The 14784-nt window shown below is 30.7% G+C and overlaps 1 protein-coding gene across 1 annotated transcript; it reads left to right on the forward strand.

The window, feature by feature from the left end:
- The first annotated feature begins 11621 nt into the window (after nucleotides 1–11621).
- On the forward strand, nucleotides 11622–13331 carry LOC109181199 (cyclin-dependent kinases regulatory subunit 1-like). The gene is made up of 4 exons (XM_019330975.1): nucleotides 11622–11721; nucleotides 11811–11928; nucleotides 12021–12081; nucleotides 12843–13331. Exons 2-4 carry the CDS (start codon nucleotides 11876–11878, stop codon nucleotides 12993–12995), a joined length of 267 nt encoding a protein of 88 aa, XP_019186520.1. The 5' UTR covers nucleotides 11622–11721; nucleotides 11811–11875; the 3' UTR covers nucleotides 12996–13331.
- Nucleotides 13332–14784: the final 1453 nt, after the last annotated feature.

The following is a 14784-nucleotide window of genomic DNA, read 5'->3' on the forward strand; positions in this document are numbered from 1 at the left end:
CGTTAGTAAAGAAAAGAATAAAGGTTGTCAGGGAGTTGTATACTTGTATATGTTAAATTTAGTTATTTTTTAATTTCAGTCCAGTTAATCGTACTATTAGCTCATAAGATTCAATTTCAAGGTTATTCTAATGACCCACTGTCTTTCTTGATTTGAGTTAGTTAATTATGAGCAACTAAGTTGATTTATCTCTTTGTGGTCTTTTATCGGAAACAGTACGTGTTGGGTTTACTTAGTGTATAACCTTAGATAGTGACTCCAACGATATATTGAAACTATCAGCAACTAAGCTGGTTTAATTAATTTCTTTGTGGTCTTTTACCGACTATGACCACGTACGATACAAGGTTTACTTAGTGCATACTATTGGATAGCTAGTAATTGTGTATTTCTCTGTCACCTAAAATTCGGTTATTTATAGAACATCACTTTAAGGTTTCTTGGATGGAACTCAAGAGATCAAATGATTATTAGAGAAAGAGTACGTTTTTGGAGGAACATTCTGTCTCTGTCACATGTATAATTAATTAAAATGCTAATTAATACAGCTGCATGTGAATATTCCTATCTTGCATGCAGAAACTGGCCAGATAGATAAGGGGGATTGAGAAAAGGAAGAAGCTAAGCTAGCTAGCTAGGTTGTGTTTTTTTGTTGGGGAAAAGCTTGGTTTATAGCTCAGTTCCAGTCGGACAGATCATTTAAGAATGTAAATCACGGTAATTCAATAATTCAGACAGAGTCAAATGTCGGTATAAATAAAGAATTTGTCCACTTTAGATATAATCTTCATCACCTTGTCGTCATCCAAATTCGAACCTTCTTTTTCCATGAACTAAGCCCGTGGTTTATAGCTGCGCTCTTTATTATTATTATTATGGAAAGTTCTTACTCGATATTAGTGGTTCATTTACTAACAGTTGCAAATTATTATATTAGTTTAAAAAAAAAAAAAAAAAAAAAAAAAAAAAAAAAAAAAAAAACTAACTTCCATTATCAAAAGTCAAAACGCTTACAATAACAAACTAACTTTCATTAAATTTATAATATGAACATTTTTTCAGTATCTAATATTTTATTTTATAAATAAACTAGTATTTGCGCCCGTGCGATGCACGAAATGGATTTGTTGTAATATATTAAGAATATTTGGATCGATATATAATAATTTAAATTAGAACATCAAATATTATATAATGCAATTGTAGGAATTGTTTGGATCATTTATGTGTTTTTATGTTATCATTGCTTGAATTTGAGCAAATAACTGCTCAAATTAGTAGTTAATGTGTAGATGTACGCATGCGGTGTTGTAACTTAGGAGATTTTATTTATCATTGTTCAGTATTTTTATAAATTAGGCAAATGTGCTCGCTCTATAGCAACTCAGTTATAAGAATGAATTGATATCCTAATTCATTTGCATGGAAAATATATTTTTTGTCTACAATTTTGCCATTTAAAAAATATAATATCACCGATTATCTTTACACATTATTGAAACCTCTTTGTAGACAATATTGGTAGTTGCAACACAATATTGTCCATTTTCGCCTAGAGATAACACCTTGATCAGCCCATCAGGATGGGTGACTCGGGTGAAAATATATAATGGTAGAATATCAGTAATTACTAATTAGTGATCCTTTCATATTTTCAGTCAATTAGTAATATCATATTCATTTTCAGCCAATTATTCTTTTTTTTTTTTCAATCAAGTAGTCAATTACAATATTAGATTCGGTGATATTTTTACCTAATTTTCATCCATTTTTAATTGATGATGTAGAATATTTTTATTGAAATATTTTCGTTCTATTTTTTATTTACCTTTACTATTGTTTAAAATATGCATTTACTATTGATGATGTAGAATATTATTATTGAAATATTTTCGTCGAATTTTTAATTAAAATGTAATGATCTGAGATTTTTTTTTTTTCATTTTAGTCAATTATGGATCATTTTTTATTTGCAGTCAATTACTAATATTCATTTCCTTTTATATTTTTAGTCAATTAGTAATATTAGATTCATTTTCAGGCAATTACTTCTTTTATTTTCAGCCAATTACTATTTTTTTATTTTCAATCAATTAGTCAATTATAATATGAGATGTAGTGATACTTTTACCTAATTTTTGAACCATTTTTAATTGATGATGTAGAATATTTTTATTGAAATATTTCCGTTCCATTTTAATTTTCATTCCATTTTTAGTTCACCTTTACTATTGTTTAAAATATGTCTTTTCTAATTTTTTTTATTTTTAATTTTCAGTCAATTAATAATATTCATTTATTTTTCCAATTTACATCATTTTTGTTTCATTTTAAATTGATCATGATGTAGAGTATTATTGTGAAATATTTATGTTCTTTTTTTTTTTAATTTACATTTACTATTGTTTGGACGGGAAAGCAAGTAAATAGAATTTTGTTTTTAATTATAGTATAGATATATAGATATAAATTTATTAAATTATTTTATTAAATTATCTTATTATAAGTAGCGGAAAATCAGTTACATAAATTAGTGAATTAGTTATAAGTTATATAAATTAAAATTGACAAAATCAGAACTATATTCATGTGCTGCCTCTATAAGAGATAGTGAATTAGTTATAAGTTATATCATGGTTGCAATAGGCGCTAGGCGCTAGTCGGGCGGTAGACTAGCGCCTAGCGCCTAGACGGCCTAGGCGGGGCCTAAGCGGTCGCCTAGGCGGCTAACTGAAAAAATGAAAAACAGTGTACGTGTGTAGGTGCATATATGTCATATTATACATACATACATACATACATACACACATACATACACACATACATATATATATATATATATATATATATATATGTATATATATATATATATATATGAAAAAAATTGGCAAGGTCGAGTCGGCCGGGTTAACTCGGCTAACTCGACAGAAATTGACGAATTAACTCGGCGTAATCAGCCGAGTTAGGCGCTAGGCGGCCAAATTAGGCGCTAGGCGGGCGCCTAGGCGGCCGGTCTCCTAAGCGGGTGCCTAGGGAGGAAATCGCCACGGCCTAGGGGCGCCTAGCGCCTAGGCGCCGATTACTCGGTGCCTAAGCGGGATTTTTGCAACCCTCAGTTATATAAATTAAAATTGACAAAATCAGAACTATATTCATGTGCTGCCTCTATAAGAGATGTTAATTATGTTCCCAGGGCCTCAATGACTCCAAACTCAGCTGATCATTCATCTCTACCAAGATAATAATCTTCGTATTAATATTAATAATGTCCATTTTTTTCCATTTAGCAGGAAAATTTCTAGAAGTTACTCAGGGTATGCTTTCTATGCTATAGCAAATATTTATCATGGCCCTGTTTGGTAAAAAATTGGATTATAGGCCAATTTTGGCTTATATAACCACTATTAATTGTTTATTTAGTTAAAATATCAATATAAATATTTGGTTAATTAGTTTTTTTTTTGCAATTTCAAAATGCTAAAATTCAAAAAGCTATCCCAAACAACTTTTTCAATTATCTTTTTTCATAAAAGAAATTATACCAAACAACTAATAATTAACAGCTAATTTACCAAACACTTTTCTACAATCAGCTAATATTATCAACTTTTATACCCTCCAATTAACACAATCAGCTAACAGCTAACAACCATTTACCAAACAGGGTCCATATCTTTTTTTTTTGGTGAACTATATTTATCATATCTTAATAGGTTGTGTTCATTTTCCTTTTTTTTTATTATTATATTTGAACAATAATATTACCAATTATATTATTATTATTATTATTATTATTATTATTATTATTATTATTACTAATCCCATAATTACGAAAAACAAAAAAAAAAAAGAAATACACTTTCGGCCTATACAGTGAGGAATTATTTTATGGTCTTCATAAATGTCAAAATCGGAGCATGAGAAGAAAACAACTTAACAAATCAAAACTCATAAGTCAGATTAATTCAATAATCAACACAAAGAACTAAGAAGAAATATAATAATAGTCAATTGGTGTATTAAAGGTGGTTTCGGCAATATCTTGTCATTTATATCACGACAAAAACTTAACCACTCCCCATTCTCCAATCACCCGTGAGTCACACATTATATTGTGTGGCATTTTAAATTCTTGACCAATGACAGTATAGCAAAAAAATGAAGAGAGAGATTAGAGGAGTCAGCATCCCTTTAAACGGGCATAAGTAGGCACCACTCAAAGCGAGATTCACATGAGGCTGCCTTTCATCAATGATAATGAAACTTTCAATAGAAGCAAAAAATGAGTATATAAAATTGGACTTGGAGTAACCGTAGAAATATTCAGAATAAATTGTAATCTAGTCATATGAAATGAATAACTTTTTGTTGAAAAAAATATTAAGTTTGGACAATACAACGCAGAAAAACGTATTGTATCTAATCCAATGAAACTACTTGTATCCTCCATCACTGAAGTAGTGAAAGCCGCGAACTCCTCCATATCGATGAATTTGTCGCCGTCTGTATCAACCTCCAACATTATGCGCTCAACATTTATAGATGATTTAGATTTGTAACTTTATTTGATTGAGAATAGGCTGATTTTATGAAAATATGTATATTGATAATTTTTAATTATTACTATATTTAATTATTTTTTGACTACCACACTAAGGAAATAATGTAATTGAATGTACTAATACACAGAATTATTTTTTTACTACCACACATGGAGCAAATTGTGGAGCAAGTCACACAGAATATTTTTTAATGACTGCGTCACACGGAGCAGTATTATTCTTTCCATGATTAAAGTAATTCTAATAATGCTATATTTATTTGTAACTATATATTAATTATATTTAAATACATTATCATAAAATTATCATAATAATTACACAAAAAAAGAAAAGAGAAATTATGAGAATAATTACCTTTAATAAAAATTAGGAAATTATATTAAAAAATAATCTATATATTAAGGTAAGTATAATTTATTTTGTGCCAATAATATTATACATCAAGTATAAAAATATATATGTATATAAATTATAATAATAATTACACCGAAAAATGTGACAATACATAATTATTAGGAAATAATATTAATAATTAATAATTAATTATTAAGGCAATCATTATTGATTTTGTACTAATAATATTTTACATTAAGTACATATATATACCACACAATGAGTAGTAATTAGCTGAAGTGAACATACTCACTTTACTGAACACCACACAATATATTGTTTTCTCAAAATTTCATTATTTCTCCACAAATAAATACTCTCTCCACAAAAATATAATTTTCTCCAGAATATATAATTTTCTTGAAATACATTTTTCTCAAAAATACAATTTCCTTCAAAATACAATTTTCTCCACATGATTTGTCCAAAATATAATTATAATCCATAATCCATAATCCAGTAGTAATACAAATTTCACCATACATCACACCAAAAATTTACCAAACCAGGTTTTCACACACACAGGGCTCGACAGGTCAAAGCACATTCTTGATAGCTCGAGAATCACTACTCACAACATTCTCATTTATCGATAAATGTACTTGTATTCACATAAATAGCATATATCACATATAATATCAATACATATAATATCCATACATACAATACTCCGGGAAAAATATAATGATAGTTTTAATGAACATGAAATCTTGCCATCAAAGTCAAAACTTTATCAACACTTGATAGCATCTTAGTCACGATAAAAGAGATCATGTTAATCAAACAATTCTAATATAATTACTAACACTAATATTATTATAATTATTCAATAATTTGGAATCATTATCATCTACTAATCACCTCCTGACCATCCAAGAATTACCTCTGCCTCAACATAATCATAATATATATCATCATCGCTTCAACAACACCATTTCGCCATTTCCATCATCAACTCATTATTGTTATAAAATCATCATCATCATCATCATCATCGGTAAGCCATTATGATCATGTTAACCAACATATTATATTATTAACCATTAACCATTATCCTAAGCTTACCATAATTATCTTCAATTTTCAGTCAGCAATCCCATCTCTACGCCATTTCTTTCTTCATTCTTACGCCAAAACCAACAACACCGCCGGCCACCAATCAGTTCCGGAGAAGCTCGGCCGCGAGAGAGAAGTTCTGTAAGTTATATATATATATATATATATATATATATATATATATATATATAGGTACGTATAACAATAGAGAGAGGTGAAAATTGGTGGTGGTGACTGACTGGGTTTCGTCTGGTATTTATAGCTATAAAGAGAGACGTGAGAGGTGGAGAGACACAAGAGATATAATAGCTAATGATGAGAGTATTATAGAATTAGGTAATTAGGAATATGGAAATAAATATGAGTGTATGGTATGATTAGAAAAATGTAACAAAACATTAACGGATACCTAAAATAAAAAAAATAAAAACGTGTAGAGATATTAGGATTATTGTTACGCGTGTACATACATATATTTGATTTGGAATTGTGTGTATCAAGGCTCAATATAATAAAATGGGTTAGGAAGATATTGTCAAACTTGTAGCTTAAAGAATATAATATAAATTAGGTAAAATAATTTATTTATTTAAGGTAGAAAATATTAATTTGTATTTATAGATAGAAAATACTAATTCAAAAGGAAAGAATAATAATTTATTTATTTAAGGTAATAACATCATCATTATTATTATTATTATTATTATTATTATTATTATTATTATTATTACATAAATACCGCTAAGTTTTGGGGGGAAAACTTGGCTAGGAGGATTTTATTTATATATATATATATAGATAGATATAGATATATAGATATATAGATGGGGTGACGTGTGTTAAATAAGTTTAACTATATTCCACAAATAATAATGAACCTCATGTATAATATAAATGGATGTATAATATACATGTCTAAATAATCAACCTTCAAGTAATTTGTACATGCTCAATAATGAATTTTATGCACACAAATAATGAACCCTATGCATATAAATAATAAATCATCAAATCGTTTTCATACTATTTTACACACATTCTAATAATGAACATTGCATATAGAAATAATGTGCACTATACATGAAAATAATGTGCACTATACATTGAAAATAATGTACCATATACATGATCCACACAATTCAACTCCATGGTCTACCTAACAAGCATGAAGCATTGATGTATTATGTGTCTTCAGTTAATTATGTGCATGTAAATAAATTGAAGACATGTAATATGTTAAATACATATTATGTGCATTCAATATATTTACATATACATAATTTATTAATTGTAAAAACATAATTTAAATGTAATTTTGGATCAGGACTCACAATGCCGTGTGAACATGATCTATAGTATAATTTGTCAATCGTTATGCTATGGACCTGTGTCCAGCATGCATGCTTGACACGGGTAACAGTGCCGTTAGTGGCACTGTTATCTTTCACTTCTTTTTTTTTTTTTTAATTTCAGACCGCTTCGTTATAGGAGTATATGTTCATAATTTTATTACTATATGTTCATAATTGTAAGTTCATAATGTCAGAGCTCTATGTTCATAATTCCATAATTGTACATTCATACTTCCATAACTGTACATTCATAATTCCGTAACTGTACATTCATAATTCAATAACTGTAACTTCATAATTTTCGAAGCTCTATGTTCACAATTTTAGAGCTCTATGTTCATAATTTTATCACTATATGTTCATATTGTAAGTTCATAATGTCAGAGCTCTGTGTTCATAATTGCATAACTGTACATTCATAATTGCATAACTGTACATTCATAATTCCGTAACTGTACATTCATAATTCAATAATTGTAAAATCCTAATTTTCGAAGCTCCATGTTCACAATTTTAGAGCTCTATGTTCATAATTTTATCACTATATGTTCATAATTGTAAGTTCATAATGTCAGAGCTCTGTGTTCATAATTTTATAACTTACATTCATAATTCCATAACTCTACATTCATAATCTCATAACTGTACATTCATAATGGCACAAACGAATACCGCTGTTAACACCGAGACAAAATCAAATTTTTTTAAAAACTGGAATGACGCGTTTTCCCTGAAAACAACATCGTTTTGGACTCGTGCCCACAATGCATTGTGGACACGGGTCCAGGGCATAATTTGCGACAATTTGTCCACGGCAAATTATATCATGCACCACGGTGCATGATCAATCATGCACCGCGCGTCTTTTTTTTTTTTTAAATGAAAATAAACCGTGTTTGTTTTCCGCCGTTTCGCACCCTTTTGCAAAAAGTAACCCTATTCTTCAGTGTCATTTTGTACACACTGCAATTTCAGTTCAACACAACTACAGTTTCATTTCGATATAACTATAGTTTCATTCGATATTTATAGACTCAAATATGTGAAAATGTTATTTAATTTTATTTTATATACACTAGTTTCATTAAAACACAACTACATGATCATTTTGATATAATTACAGCTTCATTGTACAATATACACTCAAATATGTGAAATGTTATTCAGTTTCATTTTATATACACTGCAGTTTCATTTCACTATAATTACAGTGTCATTTTTATATAACTCCAGTATCGGTTTAGATATATTGTAGTGTCAGTTGGTGTTTAATACACCAAACAAGCGGACTCCGTTAACTATAACGGCGTGCCGTTTCTTTACTTAAAGAAACGATGCCGTTTTTTACCGCGGTACATATAACAACCCTTTGTCCACTTAGCCAACTGATTGCTCTTGGGCCGAGCTCTCATGAGCCAACCCTAGTTACTTTGGGATGCATAATTCCAATCATTATTGTATGGACCATTGTCCACACAAGTTGTGTGGACCATATTTTATCTACTGTAAAATAATGTACATTTAGTACAAAAATAATGTACATTCAATACAAAAATAATGTATATTATATTCAGGGGATGTATATTATTTTTGTTCTGAGTGTACATTATATTGTATAATGTACATTCAGTAAAAAAATAATGTACATTTAATATATTAAAAATGTACATTTTATTATGGTCCACATAACATTGTGTGGACCATGGTCCATACAATAATTTACCGCATAATTCATTGACATATTTCAAATAAACCAAATTAACAATCGTTATACCCTACACCACGGCGCACATAGCACTGTGCGCCGCGCGCTCCCAAAACGACGTCGTTTTGGGAGGCGCGGTAGGAAGTTGCTGGGATTATGTGTATTTGTTCACAAAGTTATGTGTATTTGTTCATACAGTTATGTGTATTGGTTCATACAGTTATGTACATTTTTTATACAATTATGTACATTCTTTTTATACAATTATGTACATCCGAATCAGAAAATTTGTGTGTATTATGTTAATAGTTGATGTGTATTATGTTAAAAGTTTATGTTTATTATGTATTATGTTAGATTATGTGTATTATCTTTTAAAAAGAGTATGTATATTTTGTTATATAATTATGTACATTCATGTATACAATTATGTCTATTCTAGTATAACATTATGTACATTCTTGAACAGCAGGTTTTTTTTTTAAAGAAAAAACTACTGCCATTCACTGGGGCGGGAAATTTCAAAAAAAAAAGATTAAAATTAAAACGACGTCGTTTTGCATCTGGGCGGATAGTGCAACGCGCGCCATGGTGTAGGATATAAATTGCCCCAAATTAAGTCCAAAAGGCAATGTGTTCTCATTTGAAAAATAATAAGAGCATCTCCAACCCCTCCATCTCCAAAACATCAAATGTCAAGGAATATTCTCAGCATATTCTCACACCAAATTTTATTCATCTCCAACCCATTTACACCAAAATACCAAACTTTTACACTAAAATAATTTTATTTTTCAATTATTAGTTCGAATTTAGTTAGTTTAATATAATTTAGTTCGAACTTAATTAGTTTAATATAAATTATAATTTGTAATGTAAATAATAATTTTTATTAAAAATAATTGTTTTATAACATTAATTATTTTTAAAAATCAAATTTAACAATATTTTTAAAAATTTAATTTATTCCACAATAATAATACAACTTACAACATCTAGTACATTTAATTATCGGAATTACTAAATCGTTCCCACAAATGCTCAATCAATGCATTACGGAGTGCATAATGAGCTTCTTTATCTTTAATTTGTCTATGCCGAGCAAGAAATTCTTGAAATATAATATTCTCATATCTAGCTATATCAACTTCAGGAGTCGGTGTTTCCTTCCAACCTTGTATATCTGCTTGCTCATCACGTTCGTCCTCAATGATCATATTGTGCATTATAATGCAAGATGACATTATATCATGCAATTCACATTTATCCCAAAAACGTGCCGGTTCCTTACTACTGCAAATCGTGATTGGAGAACTCCAAATGCACGTTCTACGTCTTTTCTATACGCTTCCTGCATCATCGCAAATAACTTGTTTTTAGGCCCTCGAGGTTCATGAATTGTTTGTACCAATGTGGACCATTTTGGATATATACCATCTGCTAAATAATATCCAGTGTGGTACTGTTGTCCTTGAATAACATAATGACAAGGAGGTGTTATACCGTTTGCAAGATTGTAAAACAAATAAGATCCCTCCAACACATTAATGTCGTTATTCGACCCCGACATACCAAAATGTGCATGCTAAATCCACAAATCATAATCAGCTACAACTTCAAGAATAATAGTTGGTTCTCTACTTATCCCAGCATATTGTCCAGCCCAAGCAGTTAGACAATTAACGCCATTCCCTTTAGCGTTTTGGCATTTTGGCGAGGCACTTTGGAGAGAGAAATTTGAGGGAATGGTGTTTTGGGGATGGAAATTGGCCTCCCGTTGAAGATGCTCTAACATTTGGTAAATGTGAGGGCATTTTAAATGTTTTAGACTAAATATAGTCATTTTTTAATTAGAGAGTATTTGAATACCAAATGTATGTGACAAAATTTTTCCAACGAAAAGAATAAAAACAATGTGTTAAAAAAAAAGAAGGTAATGTTAATCCTTAAATTGGTTGCAATTTGTCACTTCAAAAAATTTATGTTAATAATTAAGCATACATATTGCTATGCATTGAGACGTTTTATCACATGAATCGTTGTATTATTTTTATTTTGAGATTCAATCGATAGAGTAGTCTTAGTCGAGTTCATTACACAATAAGGTTAGTAATCATAACATTCTAAACTCGACTGCCATTCCTAGTAATTTAGAATGTGTAATTATATTGTTATCGGGTTTGTACTACTAATATAATGATAAAAATTAATCAAACATTATATTTTGTGTTTTTTTTTTTTTTGGGATTTTATTAAATGCTTATGATTTAACAATCAATCAATAACATTAAAAAAAAAACACAATTATTCGTAGGTACAACTCAACTGGTCATAAGCGTGAAGTTTGAAAAAAAAAAAATTCAATCAATTAGAATGTGTTTCAAATATAAGATGAAATTATTAATCAAAACCATAATACCGAGTAGCATCTAATCCAACGTACCAAAAATCGAACTGAGCGGGAAAGATGTCAAATTTGAAATTCAAATCAAACATTTTTTTTTCCCCAAATTTTATAATTATAAAAATCTCGTTCCATTTAAATTTCTAAAATAGGATTCTAGAAAATAGGTCATTCCTTCCCCCTTTACTATCAGGCTATCAGCTACTTCACCGGTCCCGATTTCTCTCGCTGCGAAATCTGCAACTCCATGTATGCGCGCCTCTCTCTAGATTCGATCGCTCACGCTGCTATCGAGTCTCGGATTCTCTGCTAATTTCTAGATTCTTCTGTTTTCGCAGATAATTTGAACCGCCAGGGCAAGTTTGTGCTATCCCTGCTCGTTAGGCTGTCTCTGTGAAAAAAAATGGGTCAGATCCAGTATTCCGAGAAGTATTTCGATGATACCTACGAGTACAGGTACTCCGGTCTCCTAATCTATTTGATTTTTCACAAAATTGAGCGTGTAGGGTTTTTTCATTTGATTTTTGTGTTTTTTGAATTTTTCTCAGGCATGTGGTACTTCCGCCAGAAGTGGCGAAGCTCCTTCCGAAGAATCGGCTTCTCTCCGAAGTAAGTTTCTCAATCGGTTTTTGATTCATCGTTTTGATTAGAACATTCACTGACATTTGTGAGATACGGAAAGTAATACCTTCTGGTTGTTACAAAAAGCATGTTAAAAGCAAGATATCGTCCTCTTAGGGTTGACTGTTACAGAGTGATACTTGGAATGGTGATGTGTAGTTTGATGAATTATGATGATGATTTTCCCTTTGTATTAGGGGATTATTTCTGAGGTTAAATTGATCATTTCATTCACATATAAGTAGGTAATGCACAATTATGTATCCATACAGTTCTACTATGTCAATTAGTTTGATTCTTGTCTTTGTTGTGTAGAGATCACATTAGAGAATCCTCTTTACAGTTTTCCTTTCACATTATGAAGATTATTGTCTGCCAATGTGGAGTGATCATACCAGAGCATTCAAAGTTCATTTCCTATGTAATTGCTTGATTTGTGAATTCTTTTTGTAAAATACTATGCATCTTAATGTGAATTGGGGACCCACATGTTGAAAATAGTCTATCTTTGTTTGTCACATTAAGAAGTGAAAGTGTTAGAGTAGAATTTGGGAGTATATAGAACTCATTATATTTTGCTCAGTGTTTATGAAATCTTGAAGAATCTGGTATTTGTCAGTGTAGTGCTTGGGGATCATAATTGACAATCTGTGTGTTTTTTTTTCTTTGTATTGCCTTCGTGCTATCTTGCTTTGCGATTTCAACTTTGTTTGCTCAAATGTCTTGCAATACTTTTGATTTCGTATTAGAATGAATGGAGAGCTATAGGGGTTCAGCAGAGCCGGGGATGGGTTCATTACGCTATTCATCGACCAGAGCCACACATCATGCTCTTCCGAAGGCCACTGAACTATCAACAGCAACAAGAGAACCCATCTCAGCAAAGCGTGCTTGCCCAGTGAAAGCCCTGAGCCAATACTTATATGAATTATGCTTCATTTCCTCCAGAAATGATGATAGTTTGTGTTCCTTAGAGACATGTCTCAATATGTTACAGACAGTGTAGTGCTTTACTGCTTGTGTGGCTTTGAGAGAAACTTGTTGCTTTGCTTTCTTGTAATGAATTATTTTCTGTTGTCTTCTAAAGATTGTTTATGTGTTGCTGGCTCCCTCTATTTTGATCTTATTGATCAGATTTTAACGAGTACTTAACAAGTGTAAAGAGGAAGGACCCAAAAGTCTACTTTTGGTGGAAGCTGTTTTATTCATTTGCAATTAACATTGCAGACTGTTAAATGCATCTTGTCCTTAGGGGTGTGGGTTTTTGGCTTGTAATAAATTTTATGTTTAGCTGCAGAAAATGTTGGTACAAAAGACATCAATAACGATGTGTACCTCATTATTTATTTTTATTTTTTTAAAAGCTCACGGGATCTTGTGATCTTGCTTTTAGAGTTATTATTGTAGTGATAAACTGTGAGTCGTGCAATTAGTTCATTGGTTGGGTTTTAGTCTTCATGTGTGCAAAATATATGTTTCCAGTGAGATATTAGTTGGGGGTGTTTCTCTCTCTCTCTCTCTCATTTTTTAAAGCTCACTTATTCGGGTGTTTTTCCCTCTCTCTCTCTTTTTGTTATTGTGTAATCAGTCTATCGATCAAATTTTAATCTTTATGTGACCATGTGGATATAAGGAATCTAATTCAAACATTTCATTATCCTTTGACCTTCATGACCTACAAGTCAAACGAAGAACCAAGTATGCTAAACCACTGGAAACCAACAATGGTAAACCATAGAACGGTGGTTTCTCTTTTAATATTGGCTCTTGTAGTGTAATAGAGGTCGAGACTTGGATTGTTCTAAAAAGACCAACTTGTGTAGGGGAATTAGGCAGGTTACTGTAGAGTATTACACTACTACGCAATCGATGGAGGCAAATTGCTCGAGTCTTGACCAAGAAGAATGTGAATAGCTAATTAGCTCAATTTAGAGCAACCTATTAGATGGTTTTTTCTTTATTTTTGCAGGCTTTTGTGTCACATGGAAGAGAGAGGAGGAATGAGTTCTCCTTGTAAAAATCTAAAATTTTGCAGAGTTGCGAGTCCCACCCCACCAAAAAAGAGAGAGGCAACCGCAGCTCGCGTGAGGCGCACAACCGCAGCTCACGTGAAGCACCGTCAGTCGCCCGACTAGGTACGTAATTATTGTTATTTTTAGTTTATTTCAGGCTTTCAGCCCAATCTTTTTTTTTTCCTCACATTTTTCTCTCTCCTGTCTCCTATTTGACACCTCAAAAATCAATCCCAAGAATCTCACTATTGAGGATGCCCTTAGGGTGTCCTTTTCTTTCTTGATAAAAATAATTAAAAAAAAAATCATAAAAGCTTATATCTAATTATTATTTATTATATTGTGATTTTTTTTAACAAAGATGATGAGATTAGGATTGAATGGTATCACTATTATCTTTCATAGAAAAATTGTAGATTTCATCCGAGTTAAGGTTGTCATTATGTTGAGCGGATATATACTATTAATAGGTCTAAAATACAGATAGTAAAATATAAAATCATTCTATATTTACAATTTATGAGAGCATGTTAATAATACCAAGGCTAAATAGTACGGAGTATTAAATTAAACATTAAAAATTAAATAGGACAATAATGCCACAATGTTGCTTAGAATTTTCTAGCATAAGAAATAAGGATAGACACAGAATCTTCTAGCGGCTTGTCGCCGCTCATAC

Source organism: Ipomoea nil, unplaced genomic scaffold, assembly GCF_001879475.1.
Source record: "Ipomoea nil cultivar Tokyo-kokei standard unplaced genomic scaffold, Asagao_1.1 scaffold0100, whole genome shotgun sequence".
Lineage (NCBI taxonomy): Eukaryota > Viridiplantae > Streptophyta > Magnoliopsida > Solanales > Convolvulaceae > Ipomoea > Ipomoea nil.

What these genes read in the sequence shown, in the direction of transcription:
- LOC109181199 (XM_019330975.1), top strand. Translation starts at nt 11,876, where the DNA reads ATGGGTCAGATCCAGTATTCCGAGAAGTATTTCGATGATACCTACGAG. An exon ending in GATGATACCTACGAGTACAG is followed by an intron (nt 11,929 to 12,020) that starts GTACTCCGGTCT and finishes AATTTTTCTCAG; the next exon opens with GCATGTGGTACTTCCGCCAG. An exon ending in AGAATCGGCTTCTCTCCGAA is followed by an intron (nt 12,082 to 12,842) that starts GTAAGTTTCTCA and finishes ATTTCGTATTAG; the next exon opens with AATGAATGGAGAGCTATAGG.